This window comes from Diabrotica undecimpunctata, chromosome 5, assembly GCF_040954645.1.
Source record: "Diabrotica undecimpunctata isolate CICGRU chromosome 5, icDiaUnde3, whole genome shotgun sequence".
NCBI lineage: Eukaryota > Metazoa > Arthropoda > Insecta > Coleoptera > Chrysomelidae > Diabrotica > Diabrotica undecimpunctata.
In genome coordinates this window covers 97,808,479-97,834,418 of record NC_092807.1, presented here as the reverse complement: position 1 = coordinate 97,834,418, position 25,940 = coordinate 97,808,479, and the positions used below count along the sequence as shown (strand labels likewise).

General features: G+C 34.2%; 1 protein-coding gene across 1 annotated transcript in view; it reads left to right on the top strand.

The window, feature by feature from the left end:
• LOC140441531 (uncharacterized) overlaps positions 1 to 25,510 on the top strand; it is a 30,090-nt gene extending 4,580 nt beyond the window's left edge. The window contains exons 2-4 of the mRNA XM_072532311.1: positions 182 to 463; positions 8,611 to 8,994; positions 16,279 to 25,510. Of these exons, the coding sequence (XP_072388412.1) occupies positions 188 to 463; positions 8,611 to 8,994; positions 16,279 to 16,542 (924 nt within the window). The 5' untranslated portion in view covers positions 182 to 187 and the 3' untranslated portion in view covers positions 16,543 to 25,510. The remainder of the gene's footprint in view (positions 1 to 181; positions 464 to 8,610; positions 8,995 to 16,278) is intronic.
• Positions 25,511 to 25,940: the final 430 nt, after the last annotated feature.

The window sequence follows — 25,940 nt, the reverse complement described above, 5'->3', positions numbered from 1 at the left end:
TCTTCCCGATGTTGGAATGACATCTAACGAACCGCACAATAGTTTAGAGGAAAACATACCTAAGTTTATGTGATAGCAGACAAATATTATTGAGATAACTTTTAAAACTAGATAAAAGATCATTTTTCCATAATGTAAATGACTGAATTTAACTGGAACTAAAACAATTTTTTACTTTTAGGTAACCATGGTCGGCGACGATTTTGATGCAATTTTGCGCCAGTGTTCCGAAGTAACCTTGCCAGAAGACGATGTTGACATACGAACTCCACCTACACTACAACAGCACTTGAACCATGTTAGTGTTAAGCGTCCTACTAGCATTTTTGAAGACGAAGACTATGATGGTGTTACTCGCTTTACCTCAGGCAGAGGCCGTGCACTACGAGCTATATATAACCCAGTCGTTAACGATAGAGTGAGTTTGGAAACTGACGAGTATATGCGAAACTCAATAAGAAAGGTAATTCTACTTTTTAAATTCTCAAATTTTTCAGTTCGGAAGTTGCATTGTGATATTGCTTGACATTTTTTGTGTATGCAATTCCAAGCTTTTTAATAATATTTATTTCATATGTAGTCCAGTCTATTGGAGTTTCTGTACCTTCTTGAGCCGAAGGTATTTTCCCGGACTAATGTTAATTTGCCCCTTCAGTCTTGATTTTTGATTTATGGTCTATCTGCATTATCGGCAACACGGCAAGCAGGTGTAAAGACGTGTGAAATGTCTCTCCAAAATAAATATTGTAAAAAGTGTAAAAAAACTGTAGTAAATGGAGTAAAGTGCATAAATTGTGACGCTAGCATCCATGTGAGTTGTGCTCGAAAGAGTAACAATGTTAAGTTTATAAATGACGAGTTGATTGAATGTTGTTTACCAGTGAAACCTGAAGATCAAATATTTTTGGAAGCAATGGATAACTTAATAACAGATGATAAGGTAATTGATATTAACATATTCAAATATATAATTAGACAAAAAGATACCCTAATTAAAGAGCTATACGGAAAAATTGACCTTATGAGTCAACATATTGATTTACTAAAACAATTAAATTCGCAAAAAAATGTTGTCGAAAATCAAGAACAACTTATACATCAAAATAAGGTAATAAACAAAGACACACTTATGGATTCAGTCGAAACAAAATCAGTTCGTCAACCCATCAACGCGAACAAAGATCGCACTGTTGCCAGTTCTTCCCAGAAATGTGAAGTTACAAAGAAAGATGTTTCAGAAGCGATATTACAAGTAACTACAGAACAAAAGTTAAATGAGTACATATACGTAGGTGAAAGTAACCAGGAAAAATCTGAATGGACAGAAGTAGATAGAAGGAAAAAAAGAAAGCATTTAGTTGTGGGAAAAAACACTGAAATGATATTAAATGGAAAAGAAATCAAGGGAGTACATAAGTTGATAGACTTACATGTATACAGGGTCGATCACGATATGACTGCGGAAAATATGAGGGAACTTATGAAGACTACATTTCCCGAAGTAGAGGTAGAATCCCTAAAATCAAAGCATCCTGATATTTACAGTTCATTTAAAGTTACAATTTTTAATAACAATTTTAAAGATGCTATGTCTCCTAAAATATGGCCATGTGGAGCTCACGTACAACGTTTTTTTCACGTAACACCCAGAAAGCCGCAAGAGATGTAGATAAAAGTGTACGAATAGAATCAGCGGTAGTGCAAAAGAATATAGGAAACACCTGTTTTTGTGAAAGTGATATGATAAGTTCTGATAAACAAAAGTTGGTAGTAAATCCTGACCAAACCAGTTTGGTAAGCATTTTTCATATAAATACACAAAGTTTATTAAATAAAATTGATCAACTTAACATTTTTTTAAAAGATAAAACTTACAATATTTTGTGCTTTTCTGAACATTGGCTTAGAGAATCTGAATTAACAACAGTGATAATTGACAGATACTTTTTATCAACTTGTTACTGTAGAAAAAGTAGAGAACATGGGGGTGTTGCTATTTTCTGCGATGGCAAAATATCTACACGTCCAGTTTCTTTAAATGATATATCTTGTGAATATGAAGGTGAATTTTGTGCTTTGGAAATTATAGATATAAAAACTATTCTAGTATCAGTGTATAGAACAGGTAACGCAGATTTCCAAATTTTCTTAGGCCTATTTGAAAAATTATTAATATTCTGTTCTAATAATTATGTTCAAACAATTATAATTGGGGATTTCAATATTGATTTCAAAGGCACTTCAAATGAATTAAAATATTTTTCCGATCTAATTTCTTCTTTTGGTTTAACTATGAGGATTGATGAATTTACAAGAATCACTGCTACATCAGCAAGTTGTTTAGATAATATTTTAACAAATATAGATAATGAAATAGTTGGGTGTGGTGTTGTAGACCCATGCCTTGCTGATCATTGTGCTCAATTCCTGAATTTAAAAATAAAATCTGATCAAATTGACAATGATAGGATATTCAGAAGACACATAACATGTAAAGGCACCCAAATGTTAAAACAATCACTAAAATCTGTGGATTGGTCGTTAATAAACAATTCAATAACAGCAACGGAATTAGCTGAGTTCATAATTGACACATATGTAAAATTAACTGAAGTTTGCTTTCCAGTAAAAAAGTCAAGAATTCATTTTGAGGCACCTGTTTCTTGGTTTGACGATGAACTAAGGAAAATGCGAGTAAACCTTTCGAAGATAAAAATTACTGCTAACCTTACTAGTGATTACACTCTGTATAATCAATTCAAAAAACACTATCAATTAACAATATCAATAAAGAAAAAACTGGCATATGAGCAGTTTTTCTTAAAATCTGATAATATATCTCGAGATTCTTGGAAAGTCATCAATTATCATAGGAATAAAACTCAAAATAAAAAAGTAACTTCATGTAATATTTCATCAAACGAGTTTAATAACTACTTTACTTCGGTAGCGGGAAATATATTGAACTCGTTAGATGAGACAGATGAAAATGATGCCATGAATTTTTTGGAGGGAATATACTCCCCTTGCCACTCGTTGTTTTTAACACCTGTTAGTGATACTGAAGTTAGGAATACATTATACAGCTTGAAAAACTCAAAACGCACTGATTTTTACTTCTTAAACAAACAATTAGTGATAGAAACTCTGGATATTATTATTGATAAACTGGTCATACTTTATAATCTTTGCCTTATCGAAGGAATTTTTCCAGATGTATTAAAAGTAACAAAAGTGTTACCGCTACTCAAAAAAGGATCTCCAGAAGAAATTGAAAATTATCGCCCTATTTCTATTATTCCCATTCTTGGTAAAATTTTTGAAAGTATTTTGAATAACCGCTTAATAGAGTACATAGAAAAGTACAAAATACTTCATTGTAATCAATATGGTTTCAGAAAAAAATGCAGCACTACTCAAGCAATTCAGGAAATTGTAAGGGAAGTAGTTGATGGCCTAGAGAGAGGTCATTTCGTGTCTTTAACATTGTGTGACTTATCTAAGGCTTTTGATTGTGTCTCACACACTTTACTTTTAGACAAAATGCACAAATATGGCATAAGGGGAAATGCTCTTAATTTATTTCGATCGTATTTAATAAACAGAAAACAGGCCGTTTTTTTAAATAATAACTACTCCAATTTTCACAATGTTGAACATGGAGTTCCCCAAGGGTCTATATTAGGACCTACATTTTTTCTTCTATATCTCAACGATATATTTCATTATACCCACCCCTTAAGGTGTATATGTTTTGCAGATGATACAACCGTTATTAGTACCGACCAGAATCAATATAATTTAAATAACAAAATAGGAAACGATGTGCTTAAAATTAAAAACTGGTTTACACATAATAAACTAAAACTAAACGAGGATAAAAATCAAAATATAGTTTTCAGTTCAGATCGAAGACACATTTTTGGATATAGCATCAAATTGTTAGGGATTTTTATGGATGACAACTTAGATTGGGGCATCCATATAGACAACTTAAGTTCTAAACTCGCCAGTACAATATTTGTAATGCGTAACCTGGTTTATTTGGTACCTAAAAGTACCCTTAAAATGTGTTACTTTTCATTGTTTCATAGTCATATACAATATGGAATATCTGTTTGGGGCAACTCTGGTCATGCCGACAGAATATTTAAATTACAAAAGAAGGTGGTGAGGATACTTGCTGGAGCGGATTTAAGGGATCATTGTAAACCACTATTTTTGAACATGGGTATTATGCCTCTACCTTCGCTTTATATGTATGCAACACTGTTGGAAATTCACGATAATAAAAATAAGTTTACTATAAACTCCCAATTACATGATCATCTAACAAGATCGAGGGATTTAATTAGGTCACAACGATTCAGACTATCAAAGAGCACAAAGAATTCAATTGATATTCACTTGTATAACTATCTGCCTAACGAAATAAAAATTCTGTCTCCACCACTGTTTAAAAATAGGATCAGAAAGCATTTTTTAACATATTGTTTTTACTCAAAGACAGAATACCTCAATACACCTTTATAACGTGTACCCAGTTTGGTCAGAATACTGTCGATTTACTATCTACATATCACATTGTATTATTGCTATTAAAATGTACTAAGTTTTATGTATTAGTTTATTTAGTCATCGATTCGGGAATATTCTTAATTATTTGCACATTTTTGTTACTTCCATATTTCAAAGATTTTTTATGTGACAGTTTAGGTTTGTTTTTTTTTTTTTGGTTAGAGATTTTTTTATCTTAAATTTTTAATTTTAATTCTTTTGCTAATACTTACATATGTATATTACTTTAGCCAATAGGGTTAAGTTAATTTTAAGTTTACATTATTATATATTTTATTGTATTTTTTATACGGACTTCAAACTTTATGTAAAGTGGTCAATAAACGTTCTATCTATCTATCTATCTATCTATCTGCCTTGGTTATTTCCATAAATTCATGCATCGGTCTTTTGCTTATTCTTGATAATTTTATTGGGGGTCTTGCTGCCTTCGGCCCTCTATCTCTCTTGAATGATAAGTCTCTTCATATTATCTATGCCTAATCTCAGGGCATTTTCAAAATATTTTAAAGATTGTAATTGAACTTCATCAATTGTTCTATAATCGGCCCAAGGTATTCATAAAATTTTTTTCCATCAAAACATTTCAATGGCATTTATCTTTCTTCTTTCCTACTGTCTCGGGGTCCAAGAGTCGCGTCCGTATGTCAGTATTGGAAAAATTAAAACAGTTGATCATTCTCATTTTTGGAGTTTTTGAAATTTTTTATTTCTTTCCATATTTTGTTAGACCTCTACCTTTTGTATCGTCCTGGTACGTTCCTTGTTTGTGAAAGTTGATTCCAGATACAAGTATATCATAAAAAAGGTACCATTTTTTCCATCATTTTACTGCTCTCCTCATGTGTTCCATATTAAATAGTTGTGGAAACTGTATAGTATACATCCCTGCGTGATACCTTGTTCTGGGTGGTATTCATTTGAGCGCGTTTACTGCTCTAGTGTAGGGTTGTAAATGTCAGTTGTAACATGATACTATGATTAAGAAGATAAGATATTGCGCATAAGTCGTGACGTAATTGGAGACTTTCACGTTCGTAATGTAAATTTTTTGTATGTGTCAATAAATAATTTTTAATAAATAGTTTGGAGATATCCTTTTGTGTACGACTACTGTAATTATTAAACCTTTATTTAATATTATTATTTTGCTAATTAAATAATTTCATCACAGAATGCATAAAAATCCCATTTAACTTTAACAAGAATTCAAATCTGATCTCCAATGACGGCATGCGCGAACACGACCGATTTTGTGCTACGGGAAGATCCTATCTTGTTAGTCATAGTATCATGAGTTGTTTACAGAGTTGCCAGATTGGGGTATTTCCCCCTATTTTTGGGGTAATTTCAAAGGGTCTGGGGGAATTTTTATAAGCTAAAATGGATGGGGGATTTTTTGGGGGAAAAATTGTGGCGGATTTTAGGGGATCATCATTAATTAAATTTGCGAATGTAGATAGAACTGACTAGAAAATTCTATTTCCTACATAAATAAATAATATACATATCTGGTTTTTTCAGTAGATACCTTTAAGGCATCCAAAAAATGTACTTATCTAAATATTTTACAAAAATATAGGCCTTTAGTTTTGAAATATAGATCATTTTGTCCTACAGACCACCGTCGTGTGGTCATGTAAGATTTAGAAATATGTACTTCCATATATCGGCTGTCGATTAAATTCACGTTGGATGCAGAATATAGACAGAACGGAAGGCTAAGAAATTTGGGAAGTTAATAAAAGAACAAATGGAATTCAGAGCCTAATCGTCCCAATTCTACACATAATCAATGGCGTCCGATTTTCTAATTTTGTTTTTTAAATTTAATTTTAATTTTTAAATATAAGTGACATCACTGAGGACATCAGTTTTTATAAATCGTGAAGTAAAATTATTCTCATTTTTTTAGTATGAAAAATAATTATTCTAATTCACTGTTTTAGTATAAATAGTATACAAAATTATATAGTACAGTCTGTTCCAGTCTACAGTCTTTTCAAATTTATAAAAATTGTAATTATGCGATAAAATTTTAAGTTTGGGGGATTTGAGCTTAAATTTGGGGGAATTTCAGTTTCTAAGTGGGGGATTTAGAAAATCGCATCTGGCAACTCTCAGTTGTAAGGGAAATTAGTTGGTGTGGTATGGTTTCCGATAAAACGCTATTTTAAATAGTATAAATTTCGATTTTGTTTGGAAAACTAATGATTAATAAAATGGTTAATTGTCTTTAAATAGTCATTAATTAATATCAGAATATTTTTGTTCAGTCGATTATAAGCGAGTGAAGAGATCTGACCCAGTTGTTTTTTGCAAAAGTGAATAGTGAGTTTATAGAATATGGAATTAACGTGTGATTATACACCAGTTAAAAAATTAAAGTTGAATCATTTATCACTTAACTGCAACATGCAACTGCGTAATTTTAAGCAACACAATCCTTCTAATACTGTTAGGTATAACCCCACCCAAACTGAGAACAGGAAGGTGTTATACAATGTCTACAATTATTTTAAGCAACACAATCCTTCTAATACTGTTAGGTATAACCCCACCCAAACTGAGAACAGGAAGGCCAAAATTGTCGAAAGTGAATGTGGATGAATTTTTCAAAAATGTTATTCGTAGAATGGTCCACTCGTTTTTTTTTAACAAACAAATACCAACTTTAGATAAAGTTTCACAAGCCATTACAGATGATCCCGATTTACCCACAATAAGTAGAGACAAACTTTGGAAAGTTTTGCATGAGTTAAACTTTAAGTATGAAAAAATTGGCAGACAGTCATTGCTTATGATGGCATACTGTAGGGAGACAAGTAGCCGAGTTTCAAGTATTCGCTTATACTGGTCCTGTCTCATTGTCCCTTCCACGATGTATAAGCGTCCCATACCCTTGGCCGAGATTACAGACACACCATGACACTAACCGGATGTTTAACCATTTTCACAATGCAATCTGGATGGAACTGCTTCCCAGGACGTCGTCGGACGAACGCACTTTTGTCCACCAAAATCTGTAATGTTGATAGTCGGAGAAGCATACCTAAAAAATGAAAATATTCGCTGTTTACGAACTCCATTGTTAAAAAATGTTGTACTTACTCAACTCCAGTCTTCAACGGTCATACTTCGGTGCTGCTTGGCCCATTGGAGTCTCTTTCTCTTCTTGGCTTCGGTAAACCGTGGTTTTTTCATAGGCTGACGACCTATCAGATTCTCTTCGGGGACAGTCTTCGTCGGACTGTTCTTCTGAAAACAATAATTTCCTCCTAGTCAGATGTGCCACACTCTTTTTACGATTTTTGAGACAAATGTCCCTGATTTTACGGTCAGTACGAGGAGTAGTTCCAACACGGCCCAATGTTCGCCCCACGGTTCCAATGCCTCGTTTGAATCAATTTTTATTTTAATTTACTACAGTCTTAGAAACACCTGCAGTAGTTGCTATTACTCTTTGGGAGAGTGTAGATTACTATTATTTCATACCTAAGCAGTCTACCAGTGTTGCCGCTTATTACACATTTTAATAATCATACCAGAAGAACTGCCAAACATAAGATATGAACACCATTTTTTTTGTAAAAAAACCATTTAAAGTACAAAATACAAAAATATATGTAGTACCCCTAATAATTTGGCCACCCACTGTACTTAATCTATTTACGAGTATATGTTTAATTAATCAAATACCTGTGACTTGTCAATGTTATCGGGTTTATGTTTATCTACAACGACCACCTTCGATGGTCAATGATAAGTTTACTTAGGTTATTAATGTTTCAATAATTAAACATACGAACTATTTTGAATATATTGGACGATTTTTGTGTATAATAATTAAGTCTTAAATACCTTAATACAATCTGTTCCTGTAGTTAAGATCTAACGATTGAGAATTTTCAAAAACAACGATTGCAGTGCTCTTCCGAGCGCTTTGTTCATTTAATTCGTCTATTGCGGTCTTGAATAGTGATTGCCTTTTCTCGTTTAGCGATTAACATTGACCGATGAATTGCATTTCAGGTAGGCTTTGGTTATTCAAACGAATTTATAGAAAAAAAATGGAACAAGAAATCCAGTCAGTCACCATCCCCCGTTTTACCTGTTGACCAACAATTTTGTGATATTCAAGAAGAAGAACGTGAGAGTTCTGAAAAATCTTTAAGTCCTGTAAAACGAAATGTCTCGAGTCCGGTCAAAAAAGCGGTCGCGGAGAAGAAACCTCCACCTCTAAGTGTTATTCTTGGTAAAAAAACCAAGTCGGATAAATCAGAAGTTAAGAAGATAGATCAAAAGAAAAAAGAAGAGAATCATCAGAAGAAAAAGGAAGAGAATCATCAGAAGAAAAAAGAAGAGAATCATCAGAAGAGAACATCTAATCTGAATCCTGACGCTCCAGAATTTAAGGTCAGTATTTTATTTCTAGAGTAATTATTCTCCCATGGCACCAATCTTTCGAATAACAAATAAAAGCTAAATAGACAATTCAGATGCATTTACTCATTTCATTTACTTTAACATTTGTATGGAATAAATATATCCCAGATAGGATCTGTATGGCTGGTTTTAGTGAGCCGTTTAGAATTTTGAAGACATATCTCGAAAAATTCACGACGAATACAAGCACGATTCAGGATTGTAATATTTATATTTTGACATGAATTAAAATTAATGTTTTTTAACGTAATTGACCAAAAATGTAAATTCGAAACAAGAGATGAAAAGTACTTACTTACTTACTAGCCAACGCCCACCCTTGGCATGTTAGCCATTTGGTGGCGCGCTGACCAGTATAGACGAGCCGTTTCTCGTAGGCGAAATTCATCCTCCTCGGGTGAGTCTGTTTTCAGGGCTGGGCACTCTGGAAGGTGAGCAGCATCCATCTGGGGCTGATCACATAGTGGACAGTTGTCATTTTCGCGGACGCCGATGCGATGTAGATGGGAGGCCAGGTAGTCATGCCCCGTAGTTGTTTGAACACGGCTACACTAATGGGTCTCGGCAAGTTGCGAGGGATTGGTGACTCTATTAGGTGGGTTGTATTTGCTGATCTTTTATATTTGCTTTGATTCCTCTTCTAATGGTGGACTTTGCTGATGAAGCTAGGGGGCCGTGGAAGAGTAGTGCCTTCTTTTGCAAGTTCATCCGCCGCTTCATTTCCTTCAACACCGACATGACTAGGGATCCATTGTAGAGTAATCAGCCACCCTTTTTCCATCAAGTTCGGTAGTTGGACGCGGCAAGATATTGTTTTGGCACAGTCGGTGTATCGATTTGTCGACAGGGCGAGGATTGCGGCTTGGCAGTCGATGAAGAAGGCAAGTTTTTGGGGGTGTGGGAAATTCTCAAGATTTTTTGCAGCTTCGTGTATAGCAGCAATTTCGCCGTCGTAGTTGGTGAGAGGGGCACCCACAGCTATAGAGCCTTTGAAGAACGTTGAGACATATCCTGCTCCTGTTCTTCCCGAGTCCGGCATCGAGGATCCATCGCAGTAGATGTGGAGCCACTCATGTGCTGGGTACTTGGTGTGTATCGTCTCTAGGGCGGCTTTCCTTAGGGCAATGTCTGACGATAAGTGCTTCGAGTCGTTATGGTTTTCAAGCAGTAATTCTGTGTTTGGTAGACAGCGGCCCAGTGTGGTTTGCGCTGGGAAGGGGGCGGCTTCCGACAGGACAATGTGGTATTTTTCCATGATTTGGTTTGCTACTGTAAGCAGAGTGGTTTGTGTTTTAAGACGTAAGGCTGCTTGTCTATATTCGTCCCATTTTTGTGGAAGTATTCGTCTTTGCCTTTCCCAGAAGGTTAACGCGTGTTGCTCTCTGCGGCATTGTATTGGTTCAATACCGGTCTGGGCTTCCATTGATGTAATCGGTGTTGATTTTGGAGCACCGGTGATGACGCGAAGGGCAGTGTTCTGGGCGACTTCAAGCTTGGAGGTGGTGTTTGTACTCGCAGTTATTGTAGCTTCACTCCCATATTCTAATATCTGCCGGACATAGGTTTTGTATGTTGCTACCAGGACATCTTGCGTGGCGCCCCACTTTGTTGCTGTGAGACGTTTGAGCAGTCGACATCTCTTTGTGGCTTTCTGTGCAATGTCGTCGATTTGAGGTTTCCACGTCATTTTCTTATCTATGTCCACCCCCAAGTATTTTGTTACGTCCTGTCTTTCCAGATCAACTCCTTTATACGTCAGCTTGACAGCAGTCTGTTTTGTTGAAAGGCTAAGTACTTGATATACGGTTTTGGTTGTACTGACAGTTAAGGAGTTTTTATCCGCCCGTTTTTCTAGATTTTTCAGAGCCTGGTTCATTACTCCCTCGAGCGCTCTCAGACTGCTACTTGATGCCCATATTAGGAGGTCATCAGCATACAGGAGGGCTTCCACACCAGGTGTCTTTCTAATCATTTCGAGCACATCGTTTATCATTAAGTTGAACAATTGACAGCTGATGGCAGCTCCTTGTGGCAGCCCTTGTCTTTGCAGTCTGAACTTGGAACAGTGGTTGTGAAATTTGACTCTCTGATACCTTTCCCCGAGAAAGGATTTTATCCAATTGAATAGTTTGCCGTCAACTCCGGACTTCGCTATCTTGTGTAACAGCAAACCTCTCCATACTGTGTCGTATGCAGCTTTGAGGTCTACTAGCACTGCTACTGTTGACATTTTACGGTGGAAAGCATCCTTGACTTTTTGGGCAAAATCGACTACATGGTCCATGGTGTTCCTGTGTTTCCTGAAGATGGGTTATCATCCAATCAATTCAAGATGGGTTAAGGCTCGGTTTAGTCTGCCCAGAACCATTTTTTCGGTTACTTTGCATAAGGAGCTTGTGAGGGATATTGGCCGGTAGCTATCAGTCAGGCTCGGGTCTTTTCCTTTCTTTAAGGTGGGTATGACCTCGCTCTTCCTCCACTGACTTGGGACTCTTGAATTCCATGTTAGGTTAATCAAATTCAGAATGGTGCCTTTGGCTGGGGCTCCCAGATATTTAAGCATTTCCGGGTACAACTCGTCAATCCCTGCTGCCTTTTTTGTTTTTGTGTCAGAGAGAGCCGCTTCCAGCTCCAACATCGAGAAATCTTCTGAACAGATGTCGTTTATACTTTTGCTCATCCGCCGGGGAGGGGGATAACGCAATAGTCTTGCTCTCTCCCTCTTATTTATTTTAATATTACTCACTTTAGTGTAGTGCTTACAGAGTTCGTTTGCTATATGTGTAGTGAGTTCTCTAGCCATGCCTCTCATTGGCATTTGCTGTTGCTTGTTTTCATCATTGTTTAGCGTAGTAACGAACCTCTGCGCTTTGACGCCGTCTTTTCGGAAATCGAGCTTAGCAAGAAAGGATTTGAAAGCTTCTCTTTTACCTGACTTAATGGCTTGAGTTAGGACCGCTTGCCTCTTTCGACGCTCTATACAATCGTTCATTTGCCTGGATTTTTCAGCTTTTCCTCTGGCTTTATTTTTGGCAGCTTTCAATTTGGATAGCGTTGGGGACCAGAAAATCTTATACCCTTTAATTTGACCTCGCGGTATGCACTCTTTTGCACATTTAAGTATGGCCTCACTTACTTTCTTTGTTGCTTCTTCTGGTTCTTGTAGTGTTAGTTGAGTTAGGACTTCATTTGTGCAATCCCTGTACTTTTTCCAATCCGTCTTTTTAAAATTCCAGCGCGGGGCGCGATTTTGGGCTTTTTTTGTCCTTTGCCAGTTTGCATGTCACTAGCAGAGCGCAGTGACCACAGCCTGCTGCGTCGTCCAGGAGGGTTACACTGATCTTCCCTGTAATGTGTGGGTGCGTTACGACAAGATCGGGCCTTGTTTGACTTCCTGTAAACGATAAGAACGTAGGTGGGGTGTTCACTACATCGAGATAGTTGGTATCCAGGAAGTCCTCGATGTGTTTCCCAACGTTGGTGGTTCTAGAGTAGCCCCATCGCGTAGATGGACTATTGAAATCTCCAATTATGATGGTACTTGGCTGGATTTGTTGCTCTACCAATTCCAATGCAGGTATATTATCTGGAGGATTGTATAGTAAGAAAAGGCTGACATGTTTCGAGTTTTTCCAGACTTCGACCTTGAACATTTCCAGTTTGTCTCTATCCTGCATTTCGTGGATTATGTTAGCCTTGCATACTAGAGGGGTTTTGATTCCGATGATAATTCCTGACGCTACTTGTCGACTCCTCTTCAGCACATGGGTTGAATAGCCAACTGTAGAGTAGAGATGAGGTGTGTCTGTAGCGGCTCCTGCCTCTACAATGACATATATATCAACGTTCTTTTCGAGAACGCTTCGTTTGAGTTCTAAAAACTTGCTGTTTCTTAGACCTCCAGCGTTCCAGAAGATGACTTTGAGGTCTGCGTCGCTACCCTGAGAAGGGCCGTTTCGAGTTGGGATTCGTACACTCATGGATCAGCGCGCGTAACGACGAATCGCTGCTGCCCATTTAGCGTTACCCAGGGGACACGTGTGATCGTACCTTGCGATAGACCACGGACGCGAGCAACTCTGTCCCCCAAGAGATGAAAAGTGGGGAAAATTATTTTAATTAAATAGATAATAGTATTTACAAAAGATAATTTTATTTTATATTATTTTAATTATAGTAACGACAGTTTGTTTGTTTTTCGGTGAGAATACCATATGCCATGAATCATGGAAATCAGTAGAAATTATTGCTCAGCTAAATCATACATTTTGCCGGCTATTAAAGATAAGCAATTAAACGTACTGCTTTGTGTAGCTCGGTTGTGCAGCTATCCGTTGGAATCATATATCTGATTACTAATTGCAACTTAACATAATACGGTGTCCGTATGTCAGCGATTTTATGTCGTTCTCTGACTACATAATGATAATAAGGATTTGTGGTCCTTTAGTAGTTATTCTGACTTTACAGTTAAATGTTAATTGAAAATGGAAATTCAAAAATTAAGCCAAGGGAATATCTCTATTTAAGAAGTGGTGAAAGTGTTAGAAGTTTAACCGATAAAGTAAGTGCTATGACGAGAGTTTTAGTACTATTTCTAAAATACGCAAAGAAGCTGCGTAAGAAGGACTAAGGCCCATAAAAAAAACAAGAAAACGTACCAAAAGTGAAGTGAACAGCAGAAAGTTCACTTACGATGCTGTAGTTCATACGCGGGTACAAGTAAGGTTAGATAAAAAAAAAAACCAAAAACTTAGTTTTTTGAATTTTCCACAAAAATTTTGAGGTTATGTGAAAAAAGTGTAAATACAAAAGTTGTAGATCTTTTTGTTACCTACCACTTTGCCATTTAACTTTTTTCCATAGCACTTGTAGTTTCGCCGAAAATCGCGATAAACCGATTTTTACCCTTAAAAACTCACCCCCTCCCACTTGCCGAACTCGGATGGAGTGGAATTTATTTTTTATTCCATTTTTAGCATATTCTCTTCCTTTTCCAATAGGTTTGATTCTACTATAATTTTTTTTTGCTTTCAAAAATTATCGACCCTGGTCTAATATCTTTTAGAACCTTCAAAAACTTGTATAAGAATTTTTAGTTTGTTTTTTCTTTACTGTCTGTTGTGAGATATAAACTTTGGATTAAAATAAATATTTTATTTGTCTGTTTGACTGTACAAATTGTTTTGTTTGTCTTTCTGATTGGTGCAGTCAAAACTTCAACATATGTAACAAAATCTGATAAAGAATCAAGAGTCATCATTAAAAGTCATCATCTTCTTCTTGTAGTAGAACAAGGTTCTGTCATTTCCCTCATTTGTCTTAATTGTATAAAAAGTATATAGTGTTTATATTTTGGTCCAGTTTGCAATTCAATTCTACATGGTCTCTTCAACAGTATCGCTTGCTCTAATCTATCTTACAACGTCGTGTATTCCTAATTCTCTTCGCTACGTATTTTATCATTTAATGTGGTCCCCTTTATTATGTATAAAATTTTTATCTCTGTTAGTCATTCTCTTTTTTGTTTCTGATGTTTCGGCTTTTGTCTTTGCAGCGTAAATCAGTATGGGCCTGACGCAGGTCTAATTTATGTCTTACTCTCTGTGGACATGTATTTATTTTTTTCTGATATTGATTCATGATTTATAATGTGCTCATTGATTACCAAATTGCATCGTGTCGGGTCTTTGGATATTGCTGTAGATGGTGTTTTTTGCACCAAATTTGCATATTGAATCTTTGTGCCGCCAAGTTAAACCCCGTAGAGAAGGCATTGTCTTCATGTTCAGTTATCAGGATAGCATCATCTACATAGCAGATTATTCTGGGGCTGCGGTTTTACATCTTAAATCCTGCATTAACCTAGTTTACACTTTCACTTAGTCTGTATACAATATACTGACGAATGGTGAGAATTCCATGGATACAAAAAGTTACCAATAATGAGTACTGTAGGGGCCCAAATATTTGATATTTTTGTCAGCGAATAATAAACATGCTACTCCATACTAGTGATGGCGGGCCAGACATGCCAGATATTTACGTCATACTTGTGTGACAGAACCAAAATGGATGTGGGCGTATTGATGTTAGTTTTAATTTCATTCCAGACACCGTCATTCTTTGTTTTTGATTTATGGTATCTATTTTTTGGATCCCAGATGCAAGGCTGTATCTGGTATAAATCCAGAAATCTCATTGCTTTTTCATTTGTCTACTTCATTTCACCATAAATCAAAGCTTAATAGGTACAATAGTTGTATATAAACACAAAAATATGTCAAATTAATGGTTCAAGAATAACAAGAATTGTAATAAAGTTATGTTAAGATAAACAACGAGACAACCACTGGCGCGAGCGAAGTGTGGGTAGTTGACACATACATTCGGCGTGCATTCGGCTTATTCGTGTCCTTTGAAATGTGTCAAGAAACTGACAAGTGGCGGATAGGCGTATTTGCTATTCGGGTATTTGCTTATGCGAACGAACAAAGCAAATAATGGTCGAATGTACCCACCACATTCGTCTTATGCGGCCGAATATGGCCCATAACGAATAACACAGCGAAGTGTGGTTGAGATGAGAGATGAAAGATATGAATTACTCCGAATCATATTAGAAGGTAAAGTACAGGGCCAAAGATTGGTAGGAAGACGACAGAACTCATCACTAAAGATCTAGAGGGGATACTTTGACTGCTCATCCGCAGAATTTCGTGCAAAAATTTCCAAAGCTACACTCGTACGGAGACGTCGCAATAAGAAGACACTTTTAATTATTTAGTCCATTATTCTGTTGAAAAGGCATGGGCTAAGGCAATCTCTCTGTCTGATGCTGGATGAAACTTTAAGTTCTCTTGTTAGACCCGATTCTGTTCTTATTCTTGTTTTATTGTTAATCTTATGTTGTTCTACTAGGTTTAGATGAAACTTGTTGACATCGTTTTGGTTTAATCGGATGATTACATACTCAAGCTCTGTAAGTTGTCAAACGCTTGCTTCAGATCTACAAAAAATTATGGAATAGGAATTTTTTAATGCTGGCTCCGACGAAACTAAAAAAATGAAACATTTAACAAATTCCTCAAAAAAGTATATAGGCTCTTTCAACTTACTCATGTAGTGACTAGTATATAGGGAAAAAACATGTACCCATTTTCAACCTATATACTACTTCACAGCTTATTTCAATCCATAATACATCTTTGTAGTTAATGTTGTCGCCCATTTTTATATTTTATTTGTTTTTAGAGTAATTTTTGTAGCAGTCCAATAAACAGTAGTGGGAGATCATCTACTCATCATGTTCAACATTATTCTCCAGCCAAAAGTGGAAGTGACAAAGAGAATGGCACAGATTATGCGAAAATAGCCGGGCGAGATTTTATCGGAAAACATGATTTTTATAGCGACAGCGACCCTTACAGATTTTATTCATACGATAATGAACCACCGTTTAATATAAGCTCGGACGATGATTTTCCGGCCTTAAAAAAAGAACATTTTATCTGTTGACTCAAATTGTTTTATACGCTATGATTTCCTAAAAGAAGATGGTGGATATAAAATTTCGACGCTGAGCAGAGCTGTTAAGTTGGAAAATAATTTTGGCGTATGTGTACAAAAAGTCCATAGAGGACTATAAAAAGCTATAGTGTATAAAGGTTTTAACGCAAAACATTGAGCATAATATCCTGATTGTGAAATTAAAGAAGTTCCAAATTTGCTTGTATCACTTGACAGTTCTGCGTTTTGTCGGTAATTACCGCTGCCTGTGATACCCACTGTACTTTCGGGAAGCGCGGATAGTTGATTGCAGTACAGTTTTTTTTAGGAAATCATAGCTTTGCGGCCCTTTTAAATAGTGAAACATTTTATGTCACATATAGAACAAACCTATTAATGATCTTGCCGTTCACACCAGAATTCTTTTTTACTGGTGTTTCTAATATCCACCATATGATTAGTATATTGTAAAATATATAATTTTATTCATATTTCTCTGGCTGCTGCGATTAAAGTGTGCTTGACTACATCGAAGAAGTAGTAGAAATAATCTGTGTGCAGTGATGATAGAATGAAGTTGGTATTGGCAAGACCTAAGTCTTCTAGAGTGTCCTACAAAATGTTTATTTCAGAAAATACAAAAAGTAAGTACTAGTTTGTAAATATTGGTTTAACAATCCAGCGACCAGAGAAAAAAATTTATCAACAATGACTTTTAGGTTAGAAAAAGTTTATTTCTAAGATACTAACATTAAGAATAGTTCTCCTGCTATTAGGATAATGTATTTTAGTTGTCGTTTTATTTACATTTGCTGCTACAGTGCGACTGATCCATATTATACTTAAGTCGGTACGAGTAAAATTTTGTGAGTTATCTTCACAATGTGAGTTTGCTCTAACGTCAAGAAACCAATATATCGAACATAGATACAAGGTGGCAAAAAAATATGGTATAGGTATACTCATATATCTATTGTAACGATTTAGAAGCTTACAAAGTTTTAATTCACGTATTTCAAATCCCGCCCTGTATAAAGTTTGCTTCCTACATGTGCTTGTTGCAATTATATATTCGAAGGAATGTTTTTGTAAACATTCCAAAATCTCCTAATCGAAGCACTTTGTTTCTCTTGGAATAGAATAAACTAAAATTACAAATGTTTATTTTATTCAACCCAAATTTTATCAAGCAATGTATGAAGATCGATTACTGTTTAAGTGATGATCAGTGGGCCTCAAACAGTGGCTTTAAAATTTAATAATTCCAATCACTTGAAAAGTAAATGATTTAATTTTTATATTTATATATAATTTATTGCACAGAATAAAATTTATTTTATTAATATTTTAAGTATAGTAATCATTCTGTGTACTATACTATACTATGCTAATATTCCATTGAAAAGTTATATTTTTGAGAGGGCGCAATTTTATTTTTTGACTTTTTGGGGTGATCTTGAGTTCAAGTTTGTGAGGTCGCCGCCCTTGTCCCCTGCAGCCATCATGGAAAAAGGGGGCAATGGATTTTCGCGCTGTATCTTATAAATTAGTAATCCTACAGAAAATTTTATCAAACATAATTTGCAGGAAAATAAATTTTCTACAATTTGTGTTACTTTATTCGTAAAATTCAAAATAAAAATAAAAATGTTATACATAGACAAAAGTAACTAAAAATTTTTGAACAAATTCTCTTTTTAGCGATATCACTTTTTTCAGTTCATTTTACAATAAAATGGCATCAGAGCAATCAGATTTTACAGCGCCATAATACACAACATAATACACAAGTATGTGTATTATTTAACAAATATACGTATACAATACACTTTTTTTTGTAACAATACCCACTGCGTTGACACGTATTCCCTTATTATGTTTAGTTTATAGTCAGCGGTTTAAAAGAAGCATCTTAATAATACTGGCAACAAGTTAAATCAACTTGTTAATGTATCTTCTTCTTCTAGTGCCCTCTCCACTAATGAATTGCAAATTCGTCTCTATCTTCTGCTTTTCTTAAGAGCGTCTGTGTCCCGGTCCAGTCGCGAATGTTTTTCAGCCAGGATATTTGTCGTCTACCAGGATTTTTCCTTTGATTTTATCCTTTATAATCAGCACGACTCGTACTTATCATTTCTAAGTATGTGCCTCAAATATGCTGTCTTTCGCCTTTTAATCGTGGTCAAAAGTTCTCTGTCTCTTCCCATTCTATGCAACACCATTTATTTCGTTCGTAATATGATCGGTCAATGGTATCTTCAAAATTCTCCTAAAAAGAAACATCTCAAAAGCTTCCAGTTTTCTCATTAAGTCAACATTAACAGTCCAGGCTTCGACACCATAAAAAAGAATGAGTGGATATAACATTTTACCATCCGATGTCGGATTTGCAGATTGAGTCTTTGGTTATTTAGAAATTTCCTCATCTTCAAAAAGGCTACTCTTGATTGCTCTATTCTTGAGCGAATTTCTGATTCAGATCTTCCGTTATCCAGACTCCTAAGTATTTCATTTTGTACACTTGCCCAATATCTTCATTTTTTATCTGGATCTTTATAATGACTTTGCCCCTTTTACTAATAACCATGGATTTTGTTTTCTTTATGTTTATTGTTAAACCAAACTGTTCCCCACCATCACAAATTGTGTTTAGTAACGTCTGTAGGTCTGTCAGCGTAACGGATGTTATTTATATTTTCACCATTTACCTTGATTCCTTCTGTACAGTTTTCAAGTGCTTGCGTAAATAACTCTTCGGAATATATATTAAATAGTAATGGTGAAAGTACACAACCCTGTCCCACTCCTCTACTTATCTGTTGCGCATCCGTGCTATTCCCATCTAATGTTACCACAGCCTGTTGGTTCCAATAGAGATTTCTCACTATATTGATGTCATTTTTGTCGAGTGCTTTTCTCTTTAGACATTCCATGAGAATGTTATGTTTAACTTTGTCGAAAGCTTTCTCATAGTCTATAAACGCAACGAAAAGATTTTTTTGTTGGTATCTACATTTTTGGGCTAGAGTTGTGAAACTATACAGAGCTTCCACTGTTCCGAAGCCGTTACGAAAACCACACTGTCTATTACTCATATCTGCTTCGCACTTTCTGAATATTCTGGCATGTATAATCTTTAAAAATGTTTTTAATAAGTGTGACATTAAGCTGATTAATCTATAGTCATTACAGTGTTTGGGGTTCTTGGTTTTTGATAGCGGAACAAAGGTCGATAGCAGCCATTCTGTAGGTATCTCATCAGATTTGTATATGTTGTTAAAGAGTATAGTTATTGTACTTAAATTGTCTTCGTCTATAAGTTTAATCAGCTCGATATGAACTTCATCTGGCCCAGGGGCTCTGCCAGATTTTGAGTTGTTTATAGCATGTTGTAGTTTAGATTTTAATATTATTGGAGCTTCCTCCTTATCAATTTGTATTGGTTCCGTTCTTGTGTCCATGAAAAATTCTTTAATATATTTAGTCCATACTTGGTTTATTTCAATTGGGTTATTAATAGGTTTTATTGTTTTTGTCAATTAATCGGTTAGGTGTATTTGTTCGTGATTTTCCAGATAATTCTTTCACTTTTTTATGTAAATTATAATGATCATGCTTTTTATGCAATTCTTCCACTCCGATGCATGTTTCCATCATCCACTTTTCCTTAGCCTCTTTTGTTTTGTTCCTTATTAATTTATGTTTTTCTCTGTACTTATTTGGGTTTTTGTTTTTATATTTTCTTCTTTGTTCCATGATTTCCAGTATTTCTTGAGTCATCCAAGGTATTCGGCTGTCTGTTTTCTTTTGTAGAGTTTCTTTCTGTGTTTTTATAACAGAATCTTTGATTTTGCTCCATATAATGTTCACATTCTCAGTGTTTTTCATTTCGGATGTTAATTTCGATACAAGTTGAAGCCTCAGCACGGATTTCATTTATCTTGAGTACCTTAGGTGAGTTGATTCACCTTAAACCTTTTGGATTTTATTATCTTTTTTACCCTCAGTTTCATTTTTGAGACAAGGAGGTTATGGCCTGAGTGGAGATCTGCCCCAGGAAAAGTCTTAACGCTTACAATGGAATTTCTAAATCTTAGATTGGTTAGAATAAAGTCGATCTGATTTCTAATGCAATGTTGTTCATTATCCTGTGGAGACCTCCAGGTATACAGTCTATGGGGTGGTAATCGAAACCATGTGTTCATAATCGCCAGGTATACATTGTTAATGTATAGAGAGGTAAATTAAGTTTATTTAAAATATTACAGATAAGTTACAGGTTTTTTTATATAAATATTGCAAATAGAACGGCTAGATCAAAATAAGTTACGTTAATATGAAACGTTACCAAATTTCTAACATTGTCATTATTTAGATGGGGTTGGTGAAAAACCTCGAAGCATACCTACATACATATGTGACATATATTTCTTCACTCAGAATTTATACTATTATTTTATGTAAACGCTTTCACTCCTGATCATAACGTTAAAATATTTTAAAATTGGACCTGTTGGATTTCCAAGGAAATTCGTTTTATAGTTGGCATACAGGAGATGTGTTTTAGATTTAAATTTGTCCGCATACAACTACTGATCAAAATACTCTCTATCATTTCTACCTATAAATAGCTATCTTCCTTCGTGCCCATATCAAACATATCCTAAGCTAGAAGTAATCAAGTCTCACTAAAACTCAACTCAACATACTATATGAATATATTATTTTGACAAAAATACAAATTTTAAACATTCTTGCCAAACTTTACGACTTCATCAAATTATCTCACTTCATTATTTTCTATTTTATTGCAAAATAAATTTGAAATCTGTTTCTAAAATTTGAAATTATAACATTCAGTCCAATGTTAAATCGTATATGTTCAATTCTTTGACTTCTGAACGTATATATTATTGTCAAATTGAAAATTTAATTGTTGAAATAGAAAAAATGGACATTATTCATTTGTACAACCAATACAAAACTGTTGATATGAAATCAGGAGTGAATGGGTCAATAAATTTGTTTTATTACTAACATAAACCATTTATCAAAATAATAATATATTATAGATTGCTTTTAACATATTTAAAAATGAGATCTATTAAGTTTTCTAGTCTGAGGCAGCCAAAGATTTTTATTTACACATAATATATCCAAATTATTTATATTTTTTTGTATTTTTCTGAGCTTGTTGTTGAAAGATTTTAATTGAAAACGTTGTAACATGAGGCCGGGGAGGCAAATGCCAGTGCATTGGAAAAGTGGCTTACAGGCATATTTGTTTTTGTTTACTCTTTCTGGAGCCTTTCTACAAATTAAGCCAAAAGGGACTAGTCAGACAAAGACTGAATATATTCCTAACGCAATACTCTAAATAAATTAAAATACTTCTTCTTGTTCAAGTGCCCTCTCCGCTACGGAGTTTGGCAATCATCATTGCTATTCGTATCTTTGAAGCTGTTGCTCTAAATAATTGGTTAGATGTGCACTGGCACCAGTTTCTTAAATTGCGCAGCCAAGATATACGTCGTCTCCCCACGCTTCGTTTGCCCTGAATCTTTCCTTGGATAAACGGTAAATTAAAATACACTTAACCGCAAAAGTTTTGCACCATTAGAAACAATGCCAATTTTTAGAGTTGATTTTGTCGTGAACGGATTCTCCTTTTTTTATTATTTAAAATTGTTTCTTTGGTATTTACACTGTTTGACAAATCCACAAGGAAACTAAATTCCTGTAGCTGGCTGTATACCATGTATCACAAAAAATTTATTTAAAAATTTCTTTATATAAGGTATATATTAAAAGACTGTTCTGTGATGTAGCCCGATAGGGTGTTTTAATATATACCTAAAGGAATTTTTAAATAAATTTTTTGTTTGTCAAATATCTACTCAAACTTCTCTTTTGGGCTTATGGCTGGTGAAGGAAAGGAAATGTTTTTCTTATGTTAAATTTGAAAATTTGAGACACTTTTGGGAGGGCAATGATTGCATCGTATACATATAAGAGATACACAAGGGTGGATATATAGCGAAATTATGTAGTCTCATGTTTTATGAACATTTTGTTTTTTTTTTTTTAATTTCCCTGATATCTTTTTTAAATAGTGTACAAGAGATATTTTTTTTAATCATCTGGTAGCCTTTTGTTTTGTTTTTTATTCCAATGAAAAGTAAACTACAGTAGACATGAGCATGGGCAAACCAGAACTGACCCGATACAAAGAGCCGAACCTCAAAATTAAATTTAATGGGTCACGGATCAGTAACAACAGATCGACGTCGAAGTTCTTCAGGTATTTTGTGGTCTTTTTTCTCTGAAGGGAATGTGAATTGTGAACTTACTGATGATTCTACCGCTAAAATTATAACTTTAGTTTGCATATGGCATATGTCTGTTGACGCGTGGTCTAACAAAGAGAGCCGGAACTGATAACCCGAATCTCAAAGATGACTTGAAATTCCCATCTCCACACGACAGCCGCGAACCTTGACGGTCATGTCAGTTTTGTGAAAGTTCGGTTCTTTAAGAATGGATTACCTAATAGCCCAGTCTGGTTATGCAAAAATCATAGATTTCGCGGCATAACTTTTCGCAGATATCTGAAGCTTTTAAAACATAGGTGGGGGTTACTAGATTAAGAATAGATGAAAAGGTACTCGTATTTTTACCTTGTTTGGTTTATTTAAGATATAAGGGAAAAAACTTATAGACAAAAAATGAAATTGTGAGCATAAATTATTGTTTAAAAAAACACAAGGTAAAAGTACGAGTACCTTTTCATATATTCGTCATCTAGTAACCCCCACCTATGTCTTAAAAGCTTCAGATATCTGCGAAACATTTTTCGACTTTTTTTTAACCAGACTGGGCTATAAGACTGAGGTCACAATGGCCGGGGATTTTAAAAACTTTTCCAAACATTTCTAATTTCTTACATAAGAATATTGTTCTGAAGCTATTTTCTTGTGGCATGTTAAAGTAATTACTATTTAAATGGGAATAAGCCACAATTAAAGGTTAAAGTACGTTTATTGACGTTTTAATTTCCAATTCCAAAAACGATTTCCGAAGTGGAAATTGAAACGTCAATAAACGTACTTTAACCTTTAATTGTGGCTTATTCCCATTTAAATAGTAATTAGTTCCATAAGAAGTTGGGAATATTGGTTTTTTTCATTGTTTGAAGAATAAATAAGGACTTTTGGTTATGAACATTCATTCTGTGCGATTGATATTATATAAGATATTTACTATGAATGTTCATATTTTAAGGTTATGTTATTGTATGATTAAAACTTTAATTATTTTTTACTATATTTTAAGATATATTGTTAATGTTTTTATCAGGGTTATTGCTCAATAAATCATTTAATTTATTTACGAAGTTGAAAAATATTTTAATTAATGTTTTATTTTTTTTTTTCGTTGCCAGTGATTTTATCCTGTAAAAGACTAAAAATATTAGTTTTCTCGTAGTTTAAGTTGTAAAATAACATTCTGTGGAAACCTTTCTATCAAATTGCCATAATGAGTGTTTAAAAAAAATGTGTTTTGAATTTTGTAATAGTTTTTTAGTTTATATTTTAGATCTGGGCATATAATAGCTAGTAAACATATTAAAGATATCCAGTATTACTGGTTATTTAGTAATGACAACATAACTACTATTAACTATTTAAACTACTAGAAAACGATTATATTTAGTATTGTTCTGAAGCTATTTTCTTCTGGCATTTTAAAGTAATTATTATTTAAATGGGAGTTAACCACAATTAAAGGTTAAAGTATGTTTATTGATTTACTTTATTTTAATTTCCACTTCGGAAATCGTTCTCAAAATACAAACATTAGGAAAATACATTTTTTTTAATTGTCGAAACCAAATAATATAAAAAATAAAACAATAATTTAAATATATTTTTCAACTTCGTAAATAAATTCAATGAATCACGAACAACAATCAAAAGTCCTTATTTATTCTTCAAACAATTAAAAAAACCAATATTTCCAACTTCTTATGTGACAAATACACACAAATTAGAAATGTTTGGAAAGGTTTTTAAAAACCCCGCCCATTGTGACGTCAGAGCTTAGGTAGTCCATTGTCTTTATACAAATTTTTATTGTTTATTTAAAATGCGGAACGGGTTAGAATGGGTTACCGATTAACGTATTTAAGCGGTAACAATAGATAATAAGGGATAAGCTAAGTCATCAAATTTAATTAAACAAAAAAATAAAATATTTAAAAGAGAAGTTTGAGTGTTTTTATTATAAATATGGATGTTTCAAAAGAAGCAATTGAATAGTCCAATGCCGCAACCAGTTAAGTAAATGTTTACAGATTGTATAAGATTAATAAACTAGTGCAAATAAATTTAATAAACGAAGCAAATCGGAGACTTTCAGTCACTGTTGCCTACTCTTCACAGCACAGACGTTCCCTTATCGGATATCTTTCAATAATATTTGAGACTTATTAAAGTATTTTCTTTACAACTATGAATACTTACCTAGAATTAACTAGTTGTTGCATAGTTTTGACGTATTTTTTATATTGCTATGTAAATGAGAATAAATTAAAAAAGCTGTATTAATCAAGTATATTAGGGTGTTGTTTTGATACCTTTGTGCAAGTGACTTCTTTTTATCTGAAACTTCCTTTCATGGTAAAAGTTTTGCATATATTTCGCCACAATTTGCCGAATTTACCACCAATGTGTTGAAGCGTCGTTGTTTACTTATCGATACGTTGTGGAAGATTCGGCAGTTTACCGTAACTTTTGATAAATGGTTGAATTTTTGTTGATTTTATTAGGGCCAAATTTGTAGTCAACTACAAAATGCCATAATCGTCACACTATCAATGACCTTTAATTGTCAAAGGTTTAGACATAAGTAATTTAGGTAGAATACTTAGATTCTAGTTTTGTAATATGGGATTTAAATAAAGATGGTTTTTTAAACATTTCTTTGTTTTTATCTCCTCTATCAAACTGTATAACCGTACTGAAATTTAACAAACTTGAATTTTATGCGATGAAATACGAGTATACGATATTTACACCACTACTCACAAAATTGTAAGGTACAAATACAAAATAAATATGTGTCACAAAACTACATAGATTACTGTAATAGGAATTGCTCTGAACATTGTTTTATATACCGGTTCTGATCGAAAGAACACTTAAACAACAAAACTCATTGAGATACTAACATAATCAGAAACTGATAAAAAAATATCCTCATAAGAAACCTAAGCAAGAGTAGATTCTCTCTTCAATAAAAAAAGACACAAATAAATTACAACATGTATCTTTGCATCTGTAAAAAAAAAATTTTTAGAACCTTTACCCAAATATGATGCAGCTACCATTTCGCTATTTTTTGTAACT